Source organism: Aulonocara sp. 'chitande type north' Nkhata Bay, linkage group LG7 (assembly GCF_057382095.1).
Source record: "Aulonocara sp. 'chitande type north' Nkhata Bay isolate Kocher_YH1m ecotype deep benthic linkage group LG7, A_spYH_male_GT1.1, whole genome shotgun sequence".
Taxonomy (NCBI): Eukaryota; Metazoa; Chordata; class Actinopteri; order Cichliformes; family Cichlidae; genus Aulonocara; species Aulonocara sp. 'chitande type north' Nkhata Bay.
Genome location: NC_141350.1, coordinates 47,430,481 through 47,447,912, shown reverse-complemented (window position 1 = coordinate 47,447,912; position 17,432 = coordinate 47,430,481). Strand labels below are relative to the sequence as shown.

At 37.2% G+C, this 17,432-nt stretch overlaps 1 protein-coding gene across 1 annotated transcript in view; it reads left to right on the top strand.

The window, feature by feature from the left end:
* astn2 (astrotactin 2) overlaps positions 1-17,432 on the top strand; it is a 290,807-nt gene that overhangs the window by 71,018 nt on the left and 202,357 nt on the right. Inside the window, exon 3 of the mRNA XM_086300869.1 lies at positions 12,145-12,571. Within this exon, the coding sequence (XP_086156995.1) occupies positions 12,145-12,571 (427 nt within the window). The remainder of the gene's footprint in view (positions 1-12,144; positions 12,572-17,432) is intronic.

The following is a 17,432-nucleotide window of genomic DNA, read 5'->3' as shown; positions in this document are numbered from 1 at the left end:
GATATTTTCTCTGCAGGATAGTACATTTTTATTTCCCCACCTTCTCCTAAGCCAAATTTAAAGGCAAGTCAGGCCAGGTCTGGGCTACAGTAAGTGTAAGCAAGTGTCAAAATGCGCTCTTTACAGGACATGAAATATACTTTGTGGAGCTGGCATTGAACTGAGGAGACATTGCTGTGATATGTGAAGCAAGAGAAGAGACCAGCAATAGGGTGTTTGGGGGTGGGGAGAGCGGGAGTGAGGGTGAAAGTGAGTTTTTGATTGCATCTGGCACAAATGGACAAAGACTACCTTCCCCTTCAGCTGCTGGCGCTCGCTGACAGGTCTACTCGCGCAAGCTGTTGTGGTAACACTTGGCCGACAGCTGCAGATACAAATAAAGGCCTCACTTCAAGCGAAACGACAGGGGATATAACAAGGGCTGAGGCCCCAGCTGCCTCTGATACAAGTAAACGGGCTGGAGCACCCTAACATATAAAAGCATCTATAATCACACATAGCTCCATAGCACCCGCCAGCTTTCAAGGCAAGAATATGTCTTTCTCTAGCAGGAGGCAAAGTCATTTATTTTTCAGATTTAGCCTTGTGTTTTATTATGTTAAATACCACACAGTCGTCGCTGATGTCACCACAAAAACAAAATAGTCCTAATAAACCTTGGGAAAAAAATTAGGGACCAACAAAAAAATGTGTGTCAACCATTATTTTCCCACATGCTGCTCTTTACAAATATGTACCATTGTCCACACTGTGATGCTTTTATCCTTACACAGGAGAAAATCCATTCTCTGACACTTTCACTACTCAGCCTTTGCTGTTTTTTTTCAATCAAAGTCACCCCAAGAGTCTCATTGTTCAGACCCTCTCACTACCTTCTTACCAACAGCTTTAGCAACTCAGGCCCCATGTACACTAACAGCACTGCAAATATTAGCAACACATTTCTAATCACATATTATTTTTTTTGCCATGCTACAGCAAATGAAAGAGCCATAATGTGGTGTGGTTGAGTGAAGTGGGGGTTTGAAAGTGGGGTAGGCATTGTAGAATTTTCTTTATTCATTTTTTTTCCAGAAGTACTAATTTCCCGCAGTAATGAACAGGCAGCGGTGCATGGTCATCAGGCAATTATATTTGGTTACCATGCAAACAGTGAGCATCACGGGATGTTGTTATACTGAGAAATAGACCCAGGGTCCATGACAGTGGTAGTGAAATACTAGCTATTATCTAAATGCAGAGACATTTTTAAACATGCGTAATTTTACAATACACAATGTTTTAGTTTTTTGGGGATGCTCTCATGAGTAGAACATTCAATTATCCTTTTTGTGTTGGTTTTTCAACACTTTTTTTCTGGTTGTTTTAAATTGCAGTTTAAGGGATTCCATATCATCTGATTTATGCTGCTTATTTTGTAATGTGCAAAACTACCTGAGCAAAATGTCATCGTTTATAAATTAGGAAAAATAGAAAGAAATAATAAAAAAAATATAACCGAATGCCTTTGATACATACCATTGGGATGCAATGGTATATACTTCCAGAGCTGAAAAAAAAAACAAATAATACCAAAGTGACAAAAAACTGCAGATCCTCTAGGTGTCCTCTAGGTTGTTGGTTGACAGGTGTCCAAGGAGTCTGCTGGGCCTTATCCACTACTCAGAGTCACTGAACTGGACTTCGTCAAAGTGGCATGACCCTATTGCATCTGACTAATATTCTAGCTTCCCTAAAGTGTGTATTCCAGTTGTGGTGAGAGAAATTCTAATTTTCTTTAGTGCATTAGTTAGAATAATTAGGTGATCTGTGCATTACTGTGTTGCACTTCTCCAGTTTATGAATGCAGCTTGCTAACTAAGCAAGCTAGTGCTAGCTAATAAAATAGCACTGGTGTCTTTTGGCTAAACCTATTTAAAGTTCATGAATTGCAGACAGCATGTAGGTTTGAACGCCACTAAAGAACAAACAGAATGGAAAAAAAATGGGAGATAAACACAACACTAAGGGAAACCAAAACAATCTTTTTGTAACTGCTCATCTGCGGATCTGATATGTTATTTATCTGTGTACTCTAAGGTCTATAATGCAGACCTTATCATTTAGTAAAAGACTGAAGAAGAAGATCTCTCAGGTAGATTGTTCATCTAGCTGAAAGAGGAAGTTGTGGGTGCAGGATGCTAAAGGTCTTCCTTTAGTTGCAGTGCAGGTGGGAGGAGCGCAAATCACCCCTAATTCAGTGGTGTAATTCACAAAGCTACGGCTCAAGGTAGCATTATCTGCCATAAAATCTTTTCCCTCTGTGTGACAGATCCCTGTGGTATGTTAAAGGCGAAGACAGAGAGGCGTAGTAATGAAGGGATAGGAGAAGGGATAGGATCTAAGACAATGTAGGAAGGGGTGGGGAGAAAATGATGGTAACATGTATTCATTCCCATGGAGAGAAGGACAAAATGGAAAGGTCGACCTGGTGCTTTCCAGTTAAGCTGTAGAAGATTTTAATTCAGTTTTCAATCACAGTGTAATCAGATTTTATGATTAGGTAGGGACTTTTGGTCACTGTAATTTCTCTAGTGATTTACATGGCTCGAGCTGAGGACTGGACTGGAAATTATTTTTCACTTTCGGATAGATTTTTTCACTTCTATCAAAAATCTTTACCTTTCCAGTCGATTTAAAACATATACCTTTGCATAAGCCTTATAAAATGTTATTTTTCAATTCATAGTTCTCAACAACAGCACAAGTCTATGACAGCACGTAGTCTTAATCCCAAATGACTCTGATGTTCAACAGTTTGTGCATACTGTTGAACATCAGAGCTTCCCCTGACCTAGTAAGTGAATTATTACATTAATTAATTAATTAATGATCGAGACAAGCAGCTGTTACATACAGTATAATGCCACTGATAGAGATTTGTACCATATAATTTACCCACTTATTTTAGGAAGCCTGCTATGCTATGCAAAGCATAGCAGGCTTCCTAAAATACCAGGAATGAAAGAATTACTATAAGTATTTCTTAATGAAACCCAGTAATAGACAGGCATGTGATTTCCAAGGTAAATAATTGGAATGGGAACATTCATCTTGTCATTCACACTGCAACTTCTACTTGGACATAGAGAATGGAGAGCAGATGCTAGGGCACATGCCACTTTAACTTCCTGCTGGGAGAGAGGGATAGTGGGAACAGATACTGCGCAGGGAGGATGTTGACAAATAGAAGATGGTGACAGAAAAAAATGGAGTGAGAGGGAAATGATGTTTAGCCTTTGCAGACTCTGTGTGAAAGACAGTGGCATAAACACAAAAACAGTCCATTCAAGCAAGCCCAAATATATTACAAGTACATACTTGGATTTGTGTGTTGTGGTTGTGATAGCTTGAGTATTGTCATCTGTAGGATAATGCGTACATGTGATCTCTTTGTTCTTTAATCTTGAAATTGATCAATCTTTTGACTGCAAGCAGTTTAGCGTGTGAGTATTTCAGTGTAATTTACTCTTAAGTATGCAATAAAGGTTGTTTTAGTCCAACCTTCCTTTGTAGCAGGAGGTGGCTGATTACTGGGGTTCAGTGAGCCACTGCCTCTCCTATGCACAGATGGTGGCTAAACCACAGAGCATGTGTTGCATGTGTTGGCTCTGCATCGTGTTGTTTCACTGCATAAAGAAGCTTATTAGGATCATTAGGGAGTTATGCTTGTCAAGTACACATAAAAGTCAAAAAATTTAAGGCTCTGTAGGAGCTATTGAAGCAAGAGAGTGGAGAGTGGTTCAAGTGAGGGGGCGAGAGAGAGATGGTGGAAGGCTCAAAACTAATCAGATATGTAGTTATTAGATATTTCTTTTTACAAAGATAAGGTATTTACAGTTAATCTTTCTTTAATCCTTTACTTTTTAAAAAAAATATGTAATGTGCATCTGGTTAGACATCTGCTGTTGCAGATTACTTTTTCCTATGAATGGGCCAAAGAGAAGTGACACATCTGAGATATCCATGGTGACAGTGCTATTTTGGTCCTCAACAGAAGCAATGCCATCAGATTGAGAGTCGTAAGAATTTTACAGAGATTAGATAGAACAACAGAAATTGCTACATACTTTATTATTGCTATGCATGCTTGAGTGCAAATCTGAACACCAAACTCAGATGCAAAAATCATAATAAATGCTGACAATGCATTTTGTAAGGAAGCTAGTCAAAAAAAGGCTCTTGTCCAAAGACTTCGGACAACATGCGAAATAGCCATTTCACTCACTCTTCGTGATGTCTTCTCAGGTAATAAAAGTAAATATGCTGCGCTTATCATTTATGAAAGTGTAATAATAATAATAATAATGAACAGGAAATTGCAGTGGAAATAGCGTATGCAAATAGTCTGATTTCTTAGCTACATTATTACAACACATCTGTTTATCTCACCACTCTTAAGAAGACTGACAGCTCAGATTAAACGAACAAACAAAAGAATCTGACAGCATTGTATTGTATATTTTAAAGCATAACAAACCCCTGACTGGGCATGTTGCTGCTCCTTTCATTAGCTCTGTTGTCTGTAATTAGTCAGTGATTGAATATATTTAATGCACATTCACTACAATCAAGATTAATAATAAAGTCTAATGAGATTTTGTTTTGGGGTTCTTAACCTCTCGACTGTCTGCTGCTCAAAGTAGTCATATTTTTTCCAGCCAAATATGTATGATGCCACCATATTCAAGCTCCCCTGTAAACTGTCTCGATTGAGCTTTGTCTGTTTTTTTGTTTTGTTTTTTTTATAATAGTGAAATACATAAACTGCTTCTTGTGTCCATATTGATTTAGAAGACACAGACATCTTCTCTAATGTACATTCAGTATGAATATTCATGTATGATTGCATGATTATAAGCTGAAGTTACCCGGTTTTTTAGCTTTACTCTGTTTTTATAAGATGGTTTATAACCACAAGCTAACATCTAAAATTCATTCATGTATTTGGGGTTTTTAGCATCTTTGTCTGTTTTCTCTTCATTACACTATATAACTCAGTCACTGCAGTAAAGTAGTTTTATACATTTATGTATTGCATCAATTTGATCTTTAGTTGTACATTTTGACTAAGATCATCAGCTGTTTTTCTTATACATAGCAAACATCTGCTTGTTCGTTCAACAGGCCAAGATCTGGATTCAAGTACACAGTGAAGCTATGGTGATGGTGTTTCCTAATGTATCAAAGAGTCCTTCATTTAACATTGCTTATACAGTTGGATTAAATTTTTTTTTTTTTTTTCTTTTTTTTTAAATGACATCAGAAACAGCAGTATGCGACATTACGTGATGGCAGAGCTTCAGTTCATCCTTTGTCATTTTTTTTTTTTTTTTTTAATAAATAGGACAGGGGGAATGAATGAGAGAAAGAGGGGGAGAGAAAGAAAGAAAACCAAAGGGGAGAAGAGACGGTGAGAAGGGGGGGGAAGAGAGAGAAAAAAAAAAAAGAACTCCTGGGTCACCTGTATGGAGAAAAAAAAAAAAAAAACAAACAAAAAAAACAAACAGAGGAGACAGCAAACAACAAAGAGCAACATAATAATAGAGAAAACAAAGCACCATCACAATAAACTAGCTAGTCATAGATATCAATATTTACTAAATAATAAACGATATTGTGCAGCACACAAGATAGACAGCGCACAGTGTGCTTTGAGGCAGCAGCCAAGAAAGCTTTAGTCCGCGTCTGTGAATACCCATGTGTGCATACCTGTGTGGATCAGCATGCTTGCATTCCAAAGGTTTCTCCATGTAATGATCTACTAGGGAGTGTGGGGGGGCCACAGCCCCGTCCTCCAGGGTGTGAAGCAGGTATGGAGGAGATCAAAACTCCAGACATCCAGAGGCCCCCAGAACACAAGAGACCATGGAAGACCAACAGAGGGGCAGCCGCGCCACTGTTCCAGTAAGAGCTGAGGAGAGTCCCAGATGAGGGCTCGCCCAGCAGCCGCGGAGCAGAAGTCAGGGGGAGTTGCAGTGACGCGCCCGTGAGCTCCGCCGGCCCCCAGCTGTGCCTGAGTGACCGAGCCCCAGGCCGAGAGGCCGGGGGCACCCCACCTCCAAAGGGGCCCGAGCGAGCCCCAGGCCCCAGGCCCCGACAAGCGGCCGCCAAGGAGTGAGCCGGTGTGTACCCGGACGCCCACCCCCAGACACAAAGAACCACCAACACACCGACAGTTGGATTAAATTAATTTAGATTTAGATTTAGAATGCATTCTGATTCTGGGTATGCGCGCGCACACACACACACACACACACACACACACACACACACACACACACACACACACACACACACACACACAGACTCTCTCTCTCTGAGAAGATTTACAGATGGCCTCTTTATATTTTAAACATGTAATCTACCTTACATACATGCCAATATATGCGTCCTATTTCTGGGGTACTAATTGATAAAAAAAAAATGTATCCAAAATATTAGGTTTCTGCATGTTTTTTTTTCGCTTGTAATTTAAAATGCTAGAGTTATAGTCCACAGTAGTGTTGTTAAAAATGTTTCCTTTTAAATATGTATAATAGAGGATTTCAGCTTTCATAGAATGTTAAGATTCAGAAAAAACCCCCAAAACATTTATTCTAGAAGCCCTGTGATAGGTTGTCTGTCTAGTGTTTACCCCGCTTGCTGTGACTGGCTCTAGCACCCTCATGACCTCATGAACTGTATTTCGTTACCCTGTATTTGTACATGTCTAATGTCAATAAAGTTGAATCCTAATCCTAATTGAAAAAGCTGGAGCTGGAAAATACTGGATGGATGGATTCAAGAATATTTCATGTGTTGTTAATTAAAGTGATATTGCATATGCATACCAGATTCTAGTAATATGGTCGTAGTGTTACAATGGTGTTGCATTAAAAGTTAACTGAGGCCATGATGAAAAGAGGGTTGTTCCTGTTTGTAGTGAAATCAAATCAAGAAAAAACAAATTAAAAAAGCAAAAAACAAACAAAAAATAGATCTAAGAATCAGGATCCTTTTGAGTTTATGGACTTTCAAATTTTGATTATTTAAATATCTCTGTTTAATTCTTAGTGTTTATATCTGCTTCTTTGTTGTAGTAGAGTATTCTTCCCTCACTTCTATCCTGTTGTGTCAATCCCACTATATTGAGTTCATTAATGTATGGATTTCCCCATTTAGTTAATACTTCTCTTTTCCTGTTTTATTTAAATAGTTAGTTTTGTTTTACCTTCCCTCCCATCTCATTGTCCTTGATTGCTTTTACCTGCATCTTGATACCCAGCTGTGTTCTTGTCTGCTGTTCTTGCCCTTCTGTTTATACACAGTGCTGCCTTCCCTTTAGGGTTTGTCAGTGTCTGTTTACATTCTCCATGTGCTGGTTATGCCTGTAAATACAGTTTATAGTTCCTTTTTTCAATTTATGTTTTACTTTTTGAACTCTTTAACAGCCTAATAAAACTGCTTGCTTTTTGTTGAATCCAGTTTGCCTGCCATATCACACTCCACACAGTCTGCATAATCTGTAGATTGTAACAGTAAGATAAAAAAAAAAAAATGGGTGTGTCAGTGGTGCAAATAACCACAATTCAACATGAATTTCCAGTTAATAAAAAGGAACTGACTCGATGTCACTTGGTATATTGTCCAATCTATTCAGTTCAGTATTCTGCTTGCCTTTAATCAGTTTCCTCTTTAATGCAATATTCAAAAATTGCTTTTTCTCATGTATTTTTATTCTTAGTTTCTCATATATGGCTTTACTTTGCTTTACTTACTTAACTGTTTCTTTCTGATATAGTCAATTGTCAACTGTGCACCATATTTCTTCTTATTTTTCTTTTTATTCTTCTTATTTTCAATCTTACTTCTGGTTTTCCTTGTACATATGTTTTCTCTTCTTTTTAGTTTTTGAAGACACTGAAATTTAACTACTAAATAACAGTAAAATTATGCTATTATTTAACTGTTTTGACCAGTTTACTATAAAAGATATACACGTTTTTCACAACTGGAGGTGGTGTTGTTTGCAAGTAACATGCACTATGTGGGCAGCATTTGAGGTCTTAGGCCATTCTGTTGGTGGAAAGATTTTCTAAGATGAGGTTGTGGTATATTGCAGTCCCTGATTCCAGAATGGCATAGGTTTACTACATTAATTAGAGACCCTAATAGTTGTCATTAGTGATAACAGAATGGACTCACATCTTCTTTTTTTTCCTCACCAGTATATTATATTGCTGAGTCAATCTCCATCAATATTGGTAGGTAGACTGCCAAACCGTGTCAGAGCATGACTTGTGGCTTATAAACTGCCATAGGTCATCCTCCTGAGATGTTCTTCTCAATTCCGACCATACAGTAGCAACATAGTTGCATAGAAGCAAAAAGCAACAAAACTTAACATCCACAATCTCTGACAAATGTTGTTGTCATTGGTGTTCTTATCTACTGTTAAGAAAATTAGATTAGCTTTGTATTGGTTTGCTGTTTGGCTTGATTTTTAAAACAAGAGCAACATTTGTGATTATTACACAAATGGTTTATTCGTTATTTTAATTTTAAATATTGTCTCTTTGTCATTTATTATATTATTGATGTGTGTTTTATTTTCATCCTAAAGGTGGGAATACCTTTTTAAAAATTAAAGATGTATATATCTGGGGATAATTATGTTAATTTTTAGTCAGGGTTTAGTCAGTTTAGTCAGGGTAAATTTGTTACTTTCTCAATTGGGAAAAAAAAAGGTTTGTAAAATTGTTTAATAATTCAGTGCTGGTGTCTATAGCTATATTCAATTCAGTCTGCTGAAGAAAGGGAATAAGGAGTAACTGAGAAGGGATGTAATGGTGGTAATCAAGCTTGACAGGGGAACATGAAAGGAAGGAGGGAACATGATCTAGTAGCTAGTACAGAGAAAACGTGAGGTTAGGGGAATGAAAGGCAAAAAAAAAAGTCGGGGCAAGAGCAAAAAGACTAATAAAAAGCTAAAGGGTGATGTTACAGAGAGAAAAGTAAAAGGTAAAAAGAAAGAATAACACAAAGTAATTTAGGAGCAATAGAAAAAAGAAATGCAAAGTAAGGAAAATAATCACGAACTGCACTAAATCTTCAGAAAAGTGTAGAAATATGGGGCTTGCAGCCACTCTCCTTCCTGTAAAGTCATTTAGGACTAAAGCAGCAGGGATTTGTAGGGTTTGAAGATGAACACAAAACCCATTTTCCCTCATGGCTACATCTGCCACTATGAATTTATATGGCTGTTGTAGTGAAGAGTAGAGAAAAAATGTGATCAAACATGAGGGAGAATGGAAACTGAGAGACATATAGTAATCAAGCAAGAGAGAGAGAAAAAGTGGGAACAGTGGTAAGTGCAGAGAAAATTGCTGTGAGATTAGATGATGAGGGAAATTTGAGAGAGAAAAATAGAAAGGTAAAGAAAAAAGTATTTGAAAGACAAGTTCACCAATGCAACTTTTCAGAGAGTCTTCCAGTATTTTCCAGTATTTCCATAATAGTTGGTGATCCAACATGATGACAAGCAGTACTTACCCAGTCAAATCTAAAAATAGGCATTAACTAAAACATACCAAAGTGAAATCAATCTCTCACCTTGTGTCTCAGGAAAGCATTGTACTGTGAAACAATGGAGTCTGTAGTTTCTCTCATGTTCATGGATGCGTGCAGGTTCTGTTAACAAAAACTGGAGGAGCTGTTTGCACGTGCACATTGCACAAGCCGCAAGCAAAATGAACAAGTTACACTGTGATTTATCATCTCAGCAGAAAGGTTTTCTCTTGTTAAGCACGTCAGCATACATGTGTGATGTTGAGGAGTTAAAGTGCAGTGTGAATAAACTTTTTATAACTCCTTTAAGGACTCCTTAAGGACAACTTTCACAGAGATGGTTCAGATGACGAGAGGAGACATCTGCTGTCGACAAAAAATCAAGTTCAGTAGGTGCAGGCTCCGCTAGATATTTTCATATTAGCACATAATCACTTGCTTGACCGGATGTGCTAAGTTTAACTAGATATTTTGATACATACATCCATCAAATGCTTTAGTAATGGTTTTTAATCCCTCTGTGGACCTCTGGAGAGATCTATCATTCCACACAGTGCTCAAGCCTTTTATTTCATCTCTGAATTTTTCCGTTTTTAATTTAAGTGGGATAATTATGGGTTTTCATGGCAAACTATGTTATACTATATAGATCCACTGTAGAGTGTGTAATCACATTTTCATAGAAAGTGACAATTAATTTTTTAATTTCACTTTAAGTGGATATTGAGGTGAACTAATACCTATCTATGTAAATGTTTTAGGCAGCATTTTATCCATATTATTTTCATTTTTGACAATCATTTAATGGTTGTCCTACCAAACCATCGAATGTGACACCATTATTACCCTGTGCCTAAAATTAAATGTCAGTCTATTTTTTTTCCTGTTGTTTAGAGGAAACCATTGCAGACGAAAAATACTAAGGGGAATTTGAGAATATATTTCTCCAAAGCTGCCATCCTTTTGGAGATTAATGGACAAGCATGTGTATGATACTAGTCCTCTCTGCTGCCTCACCCCTCAGCATATTTGATTTATGGACACTCGGCAGTGCATGAGTTCTAATTTGAAAGGGGTTTGTTTTCAGTCATGAAGATGGAATTTTAAATGTTGTGATGAATGAACCCTTGTGGTTTTTATTTATTACTCTGTTGTGGTGTGTGTGTGTGTGTGTGTGTGTGTGTGTGTGTGTGCGTGTGTGCATATGATTTTCTGTGTTCCTATTTGTGCATGTATATGTGCATGTGCCCGTATAATTTTGTAAATATAGCCGCACTGTTATTTATGTACTTGGAAAAGTGCTGACGCTGTGTTTTCTGTCTGACATTATAAATTTATCACCCTTAGGTAACTATGTCTTGCAGAATTCAATATTACGTCTCACCTATTGGGGGCCAGTGTGAAAAATCAAAGAATAAGTCATGCCCTCCGGTACTTCCAACCATTCTGTCTGTGCATATGGATTTACGTTATCATCCAACAACTGCGTATGGCGCGGTGTTTGATGTTTCTGTGGTCAGATATTGAATGAACCTTGGAGAAATGTGATGCTCCTTGGTGAATTTACAGGGGTATAGTAAGGGCTTAGGGAAGAAAGAGAGGGCAAAACGGGCTAATAACCTTTGTGTATTGGTATGTGTGCTCATTCCGAGGGGGGTTGAGATGCAACATTGCTACAAAGAAAATGATTTATGCTGAACCTCTGTCTGTAGTTGTTAGTGAGACTTCAAATAAGGAATGGAAACAGCAGTGGCATGTACATAGTATAATGCAAATCATTTATTCACTTTATTGATTTGATTTGCAACTCATGATGTAAAATGATTCCTGAGAACTGCAGAGTTTGGTTTGTGGTAGTTTTTAGTATTATTTATTTTTATTGTGTTTTATATCTGCTGTACATGTTCAGTTCAGTTCACTGTATTCCATGTGCCGAATACAGTGTGTTACATGTATCTGTAGCCTTCCTATCTTCTAATGGCTTGCTGATGTCTTCATTGCTATAGGGCTATGCTCTGTTTTCTTCCTCTTTCATGTATAAAATACTTTCGCCCCTCATCAGCTTGTGTTGTCTCACAGAGACTGGAGATAGAACATAGAAGCCTAGTTACCATTCATATTAACAAATTGAGTATACATACATTAAATTTGTGAAAATGTGACATGCTTGTTGATTAGATCAAACTTGCAATACCCTTTTCTCCACAGTGTAAGATTATTGTTATTTTTAAAGCCTGGTACAAATAGACTTTCTCAGAACTCTGTTAGCCTCATGTTGCTTTGAGAACTCTCATGTCAAAGTGTTGATTGCCAGACCTCCTTTATTAGCTGGCAAATTGTGCTAATTGGCATTCAGCCTAATATAACTGGCACTGAGGCGGTGATTATAATTGTTATTATAAGATGCAAAGCCCTCTCTTTATTTTGCAGTTTGTAAAATTAAAGCTGGTTACCAGTAAAATATCTTAAGTTCTCTGAATTTGCTCTCATTAAGAGTTGTCGTTGTGTGCCTTCCTGATATTCAGTCTTTTTCTCCTTTGTTTTACTTTTATCCAGGGAGGCCTCATAGCACTCCTCCTCCTAATCCTCCTTTTCACCCTTGTGCTGTATACCCGCCATCGATGGTGCAAGCGTCGCCGTATCCCCCAAAAGAGTGCAAGTACCGAGGCCACACATGAGATCCACTACATTCCCTCCGTTCTGCTCGGACCGCAGGGCCGTGACAGTTATCGGGGTTCTCGAAGCACACACCAGCATGGCAGCTCTGTCATTGGAATGCCTATTCGTGAGACTCCAATTCTTGACGATTACGACTGTGATGACGAGGTGGACGCAGGCGGGCACTCACTTAACTCCACACCCAACCAGATCCACAACAAGCTTAGTGATGGGAAGGTCCTAGATGACTATGGAGTTGGCATCCAAGGACATCCAGATATGATGTGCAAAGAAGACGATATTAAGCATAATTTTGACAAACGAGGTAGGTTGGTTGTCTGAAAGACATTCTCCTTGAAAATGAAATTAGAATTATGGAAATATGAACACTGCACGCATGAAATTAAGATTTATGGGATCCCTGTCATATTAACTGCATGATGTTGGTTTTGTTCCTATCATGCAGCTGTGAGCAACATACTAAAAAAAGAAATGGCAGGTGTCATAGGAAATGTGTCGTGCTCAGTGGTAGCTGTGCTGCTTTTATGAGCATGTTTTGTACATCCACGGAGTGTCTCTGTGCCAGGTGCTTAGATTACTCAGCATGGACATTTCACTTGGCTAAGGCCAGCCCACCCATGTTGTTGATTGCACAGCATGTACTGCTTATATTTTTTCAGAAAAATAAGTAGTTTTGTATGATTCCTGCCATCATCTAACATTTGCAACGATACTATCTTTAAGTTGGTCCTACTGTTTCCTACTAAAATAAGGAAGCCACAGTCTCTTGGCTATCATATCTGTCCATTCACCTACTATATGTATCAAGTTCAAATCTAATGTACTGTCATTTAACATCATTTGTGAAGGTCAAGTGACAGAGGCCACTTGTCACGTCAATTAAATGCTGACTTGTGTCAGTGGGCGGCTTTTTAATCCCTGGTAAAAAGAGTCATGGGTCTCCACTTTGAGCAAGATAAATATGTTTCGTATAAAGTAATGATAAAACTTTTTTTAGCCAATAAAATTTAAAACTCCACTGCAAACATCGTTATTTCAAGCTATGCATAAAGTATTTGTTTACAGTACCCTCACAAACCTTCTCTGTTGGACTGTAGGGTTCCTTGGTTATTTGTTCTGTATCACAAATTTAAATCAATTAACATGCTAAAAAAGCTCAGAATTATGAAGTTGATGGATATTTTAATTTTCTGAGTTTAAATCATCCTATTTAAGTACTGGTCTATGTTTTAAAAACATTTATAGAAGGGAAATCTGTGGAAAACCTGTTGTTTGATGCAGTTTCAGCATTTGTTTTTTATAGAGGAAAAATTAATAGGATGATAAAATATCATTATGTCTAGAGTTTTGAACAAAAGACTGACCTGAACTCACTGTAATTGCAAAACTCTAGGATATAGTACTTTCACACACAAATGTCCATATTCACATTTACATCAATTTAATCTCCAGTTCTTTGAATTCCTTAGATTAACTATAGAGACAGATTAACAAGCTATTAATCTTTCAGCTACAGAAATTTAAAGACATGATTCATCCATAAAAGTGACCAATTTAAAATTAAGATCTACCTCTATTTATTTATCCTTGACATTTTTAGTGTACTGGGCCAGCAATTCATCCTCTCCTCTCAGTCTCTTTTAGATCTCATATATGTTGTCTCAAATAAAGCAGCCCTTATCCAAAAACACCCATACCAAGCAGGTGTTTCTTTTGTAAATTTGTTGTTATCAAAAAAATTATCAAAGTTGTAATTTATGAATGCAGTCTTTCAGTAATATCAAATTGTTAAAATAAATTATGAATGACAGTAGGTTAAAAGTGTTGTTTTTGTGTTCTTTATTCTCGATATTTTTATTTTACTGCATTTTATGTGGCAATGTAAACGGATGAAATTCATAAATCAAACTTAAATCAGATTTGCTGTCTAAATACACAGCCTCACTAATACAAATAAAACAAATTTGACTTTGTAGTGATGCAACAATTATTTATGATTTATTTTTTGTTGGCCATGATTTAATGGGTGATGCATACTGACTTGGTTAAGATTTGAAGAATAAAACTAAACTTATTCGAAATCTTCCATAGTCTTAGATTTAAATGGAGATACTCTCTCAGAAATAACTGACTTGAAGTGCACTGTTCTTTGTATTTAGTAGAGAGACTGACAGGAAAATGAGCTAATGGTGGACGGTGATAAATTGCTAATGTGACTAATGCTTTGTTTTGGATGGTCAACAACTACCTCCCAGTGGGATAAAATGGCCCAAGCCTACAGGCTCAATATGTCTGTCTAGAGGACAAAGGGTTATGTGATTGTACTGTGGTTCATTACTGTCAACCATAAAAGCATAGTGAAGTTCTTTGTGGCTGGCATTGTTTATTGGGTTTTGGCTGCACTATGTGTCTAATTTAATAGATTAATTAAAATTTAGTCTAATACTTGTTTTCACAGAATTTGCCATGTACTTATTAACCTAGCCCTTGCATGTTTTCATTTTCTTCAATGGCCCAACTAGTTTGTTGACTCATGCATTAACCTTTAATGTGTCTATATGCAAACATACAAGATTAAAACCACAAAAGCTTTATTCTCAGAATATAATTTCCCCAAAACCAAATGCATTAGAAGTCCAAGGAGTGACTAACTACTTCAGATATTCAGTGACTGGCCTAGGACTCACACCGCTGCTCTGCCAACACAGTCCTGAGGGCATCTGGGATGGGGCCACTGGTCTTCACATTAATAACAAGCAAATCCATCCAATTTCCATTTAAAATGACTCTTGTTAGTCCTATCTAACACACACTCTGGAGCAGAGGTAAGCAGCAGAATGCATTCACCTCACTGGTTCATCCATGAACAGTGCAGTAACAGGCTCGGTAGTAATGTATCGCACTTATTTTGAAAGTAACTTTCAAGGTCACATTATTCTCTGACTGAATGCAATAACTAAAAGAACAAAACAAACGTATGTTTTTTATAGAAAAGCTTGTATCAATGTCTATGGCGAGAAGGTAACTAAAGTTTAGAGTAAATAATATTTTTTGTTATCGTTGTTCACCTTACATTTTTGGAAAGGATATGTACAAAAAGAGGACGGGGATTTACAGTCATAAAGTATAGCAGTTTCAAACAAACCTGTGTTTTAAGTAGCTCTATATTTTCTGTGCTTTAAGTCAGACCCCAATATTTCCCTAGCATGGCACGAGTCCTTAAACAAAACCATGAAAATGTTTTAAGATGTCTTAGACGCCACAGGAGAATTTTGTATTGGAGATAAAAATGTGTTCTCATGACGCATATCACTGCTACAAATTCTACATTAACACATTTCTGATTGGCAAAATGCATTATGTGGATTAAAATGATTACATTTGGCACACTGGATGGGCATGCATAATGGTAATATACTAAACATGAGTATCCAGATTCAAAACAATGTATTGATTTCTTCCTTTGCTCATCCTCCACCATTTTCATTAAATTAGGCGTGGAAGTTTTCTTTATTCATTTTCTTTCATATTTTTTAGTTTTGTTTAATCTGACACTGAGACACCACACAAACAGGCAAACAAAACTGTCACAAAGAACTTCACTATGCTCTTATGGTTTTGCCTCCTTGGTGGATAAAAAGCAGAACATAATTTCTGATATAATAAAAAAAATGGTCTTAAAATAGCTGAGGCTTAATTTTAAGGCAAGTACAATGCTGCTAGTCAGATGTTAAGATTATAGCTTTATATCAGTTCTCACTCACTAGTAATGGGATCTCATTAGCAAAAAGAAACATTAAACGCAAATTGAAGATTCTATTATGTTTTAATAGTCCATATTACTTCCTGTTGGGCCTTTTATTCCTTTTAGTGAAGTTATGTTGCTTGCAAAAACTGCTGAATGGAGTTACTTTGTATTTATTTCAGTTGTAAACACTGATGAAGCCTTGGACAGCACATGTAACCCACTGAGAATCATCGGGATGATACTTAGATTTTACATCTTCAGATATGTGGCTAAGTTTTGCTTAAAATAGACAAAAGAGAAGAATGCATTTAGACAGAAGATCCTGCTGCTACAGTAGATTTTTAAGTTCCCTGCCCCCTATGGAGCAGCTATTCCCCCAATCTGAGTAAAAGCACATTTTTTCTAAGAATAATGGATCTGTAAGTTAATGTTTCTTTTCCCACTTTTTTTTCTATAGCAAGAACACAGGACCAGAAAACATCTAGCAAAATATATAACTGTTTCTAAATATTACAACGAAACCACAAAACAGTAATTACTGTATCCAAGACTTCTCAGTGTCCTCAAGGAAAGCAGCGTTGAATCATATAGGCATGTGGCTCTTTGTTATTTATTGCAGTAATAACTAGGTACAGTCTGGCAAAAACTTTGTTTGACATTTATTTCACATATATTCTTAACTGTGCATTCTTAAAGTCCTTCATTATTGGGGCTGCACTCACCCACTTGAAACCAAAAGGGAAAAAGGGAAGTATTGTTATTATTGTCATCAACAACTCCATATTCCCTGCCAAAGTTATTAAGTGTTTACTGAGCCTTAATTGAACTCAGAGTAATAATCTAGTGTCGGGCTTCAGATCACTAATGTGACATCATTAATGGGAAATGGATGCCAGCTTGGCACAGTCAAGCTACCTTGGGGTAATGTTTTGATTAATACTGATTCAAGCTCGCTCTCCTTCCTCGTGATAAATAGATGGGAATCATGACAAGACTTCACATTCTTCCTATCCCCCATCCACAGAAAGCAGTAAAGCTGTGTGTTGTTAATGATGTGAATTTATCACAGTAAGATGAATGTGACGTATTTCAACAAACACATACAATATAAAGCACACTATAGCATGCACAAGTCTACAAAAACATCCCATGATGAAGATTAAGGATGCACATGTTCAAAGACTAAGATTTTGTAAGTCAAAAAATCCAATAAATGTGTACTGAAATGAGATTTTTGAGCTCTAGGCTAGATTAAAAAACTTCTAGTCATTCTTGCCCACTCCAGTGTGAAAAAGGCCTGTGTCAGATTCATCAGTCTCCTACAATTTCTGGTGCATTGTTTAGTAAGGAAGTTTCAGAGGAGCACAAGATGAGCAAATCCTCCCATGCACAGTGCAGCAGCTGATGAGATCATTTT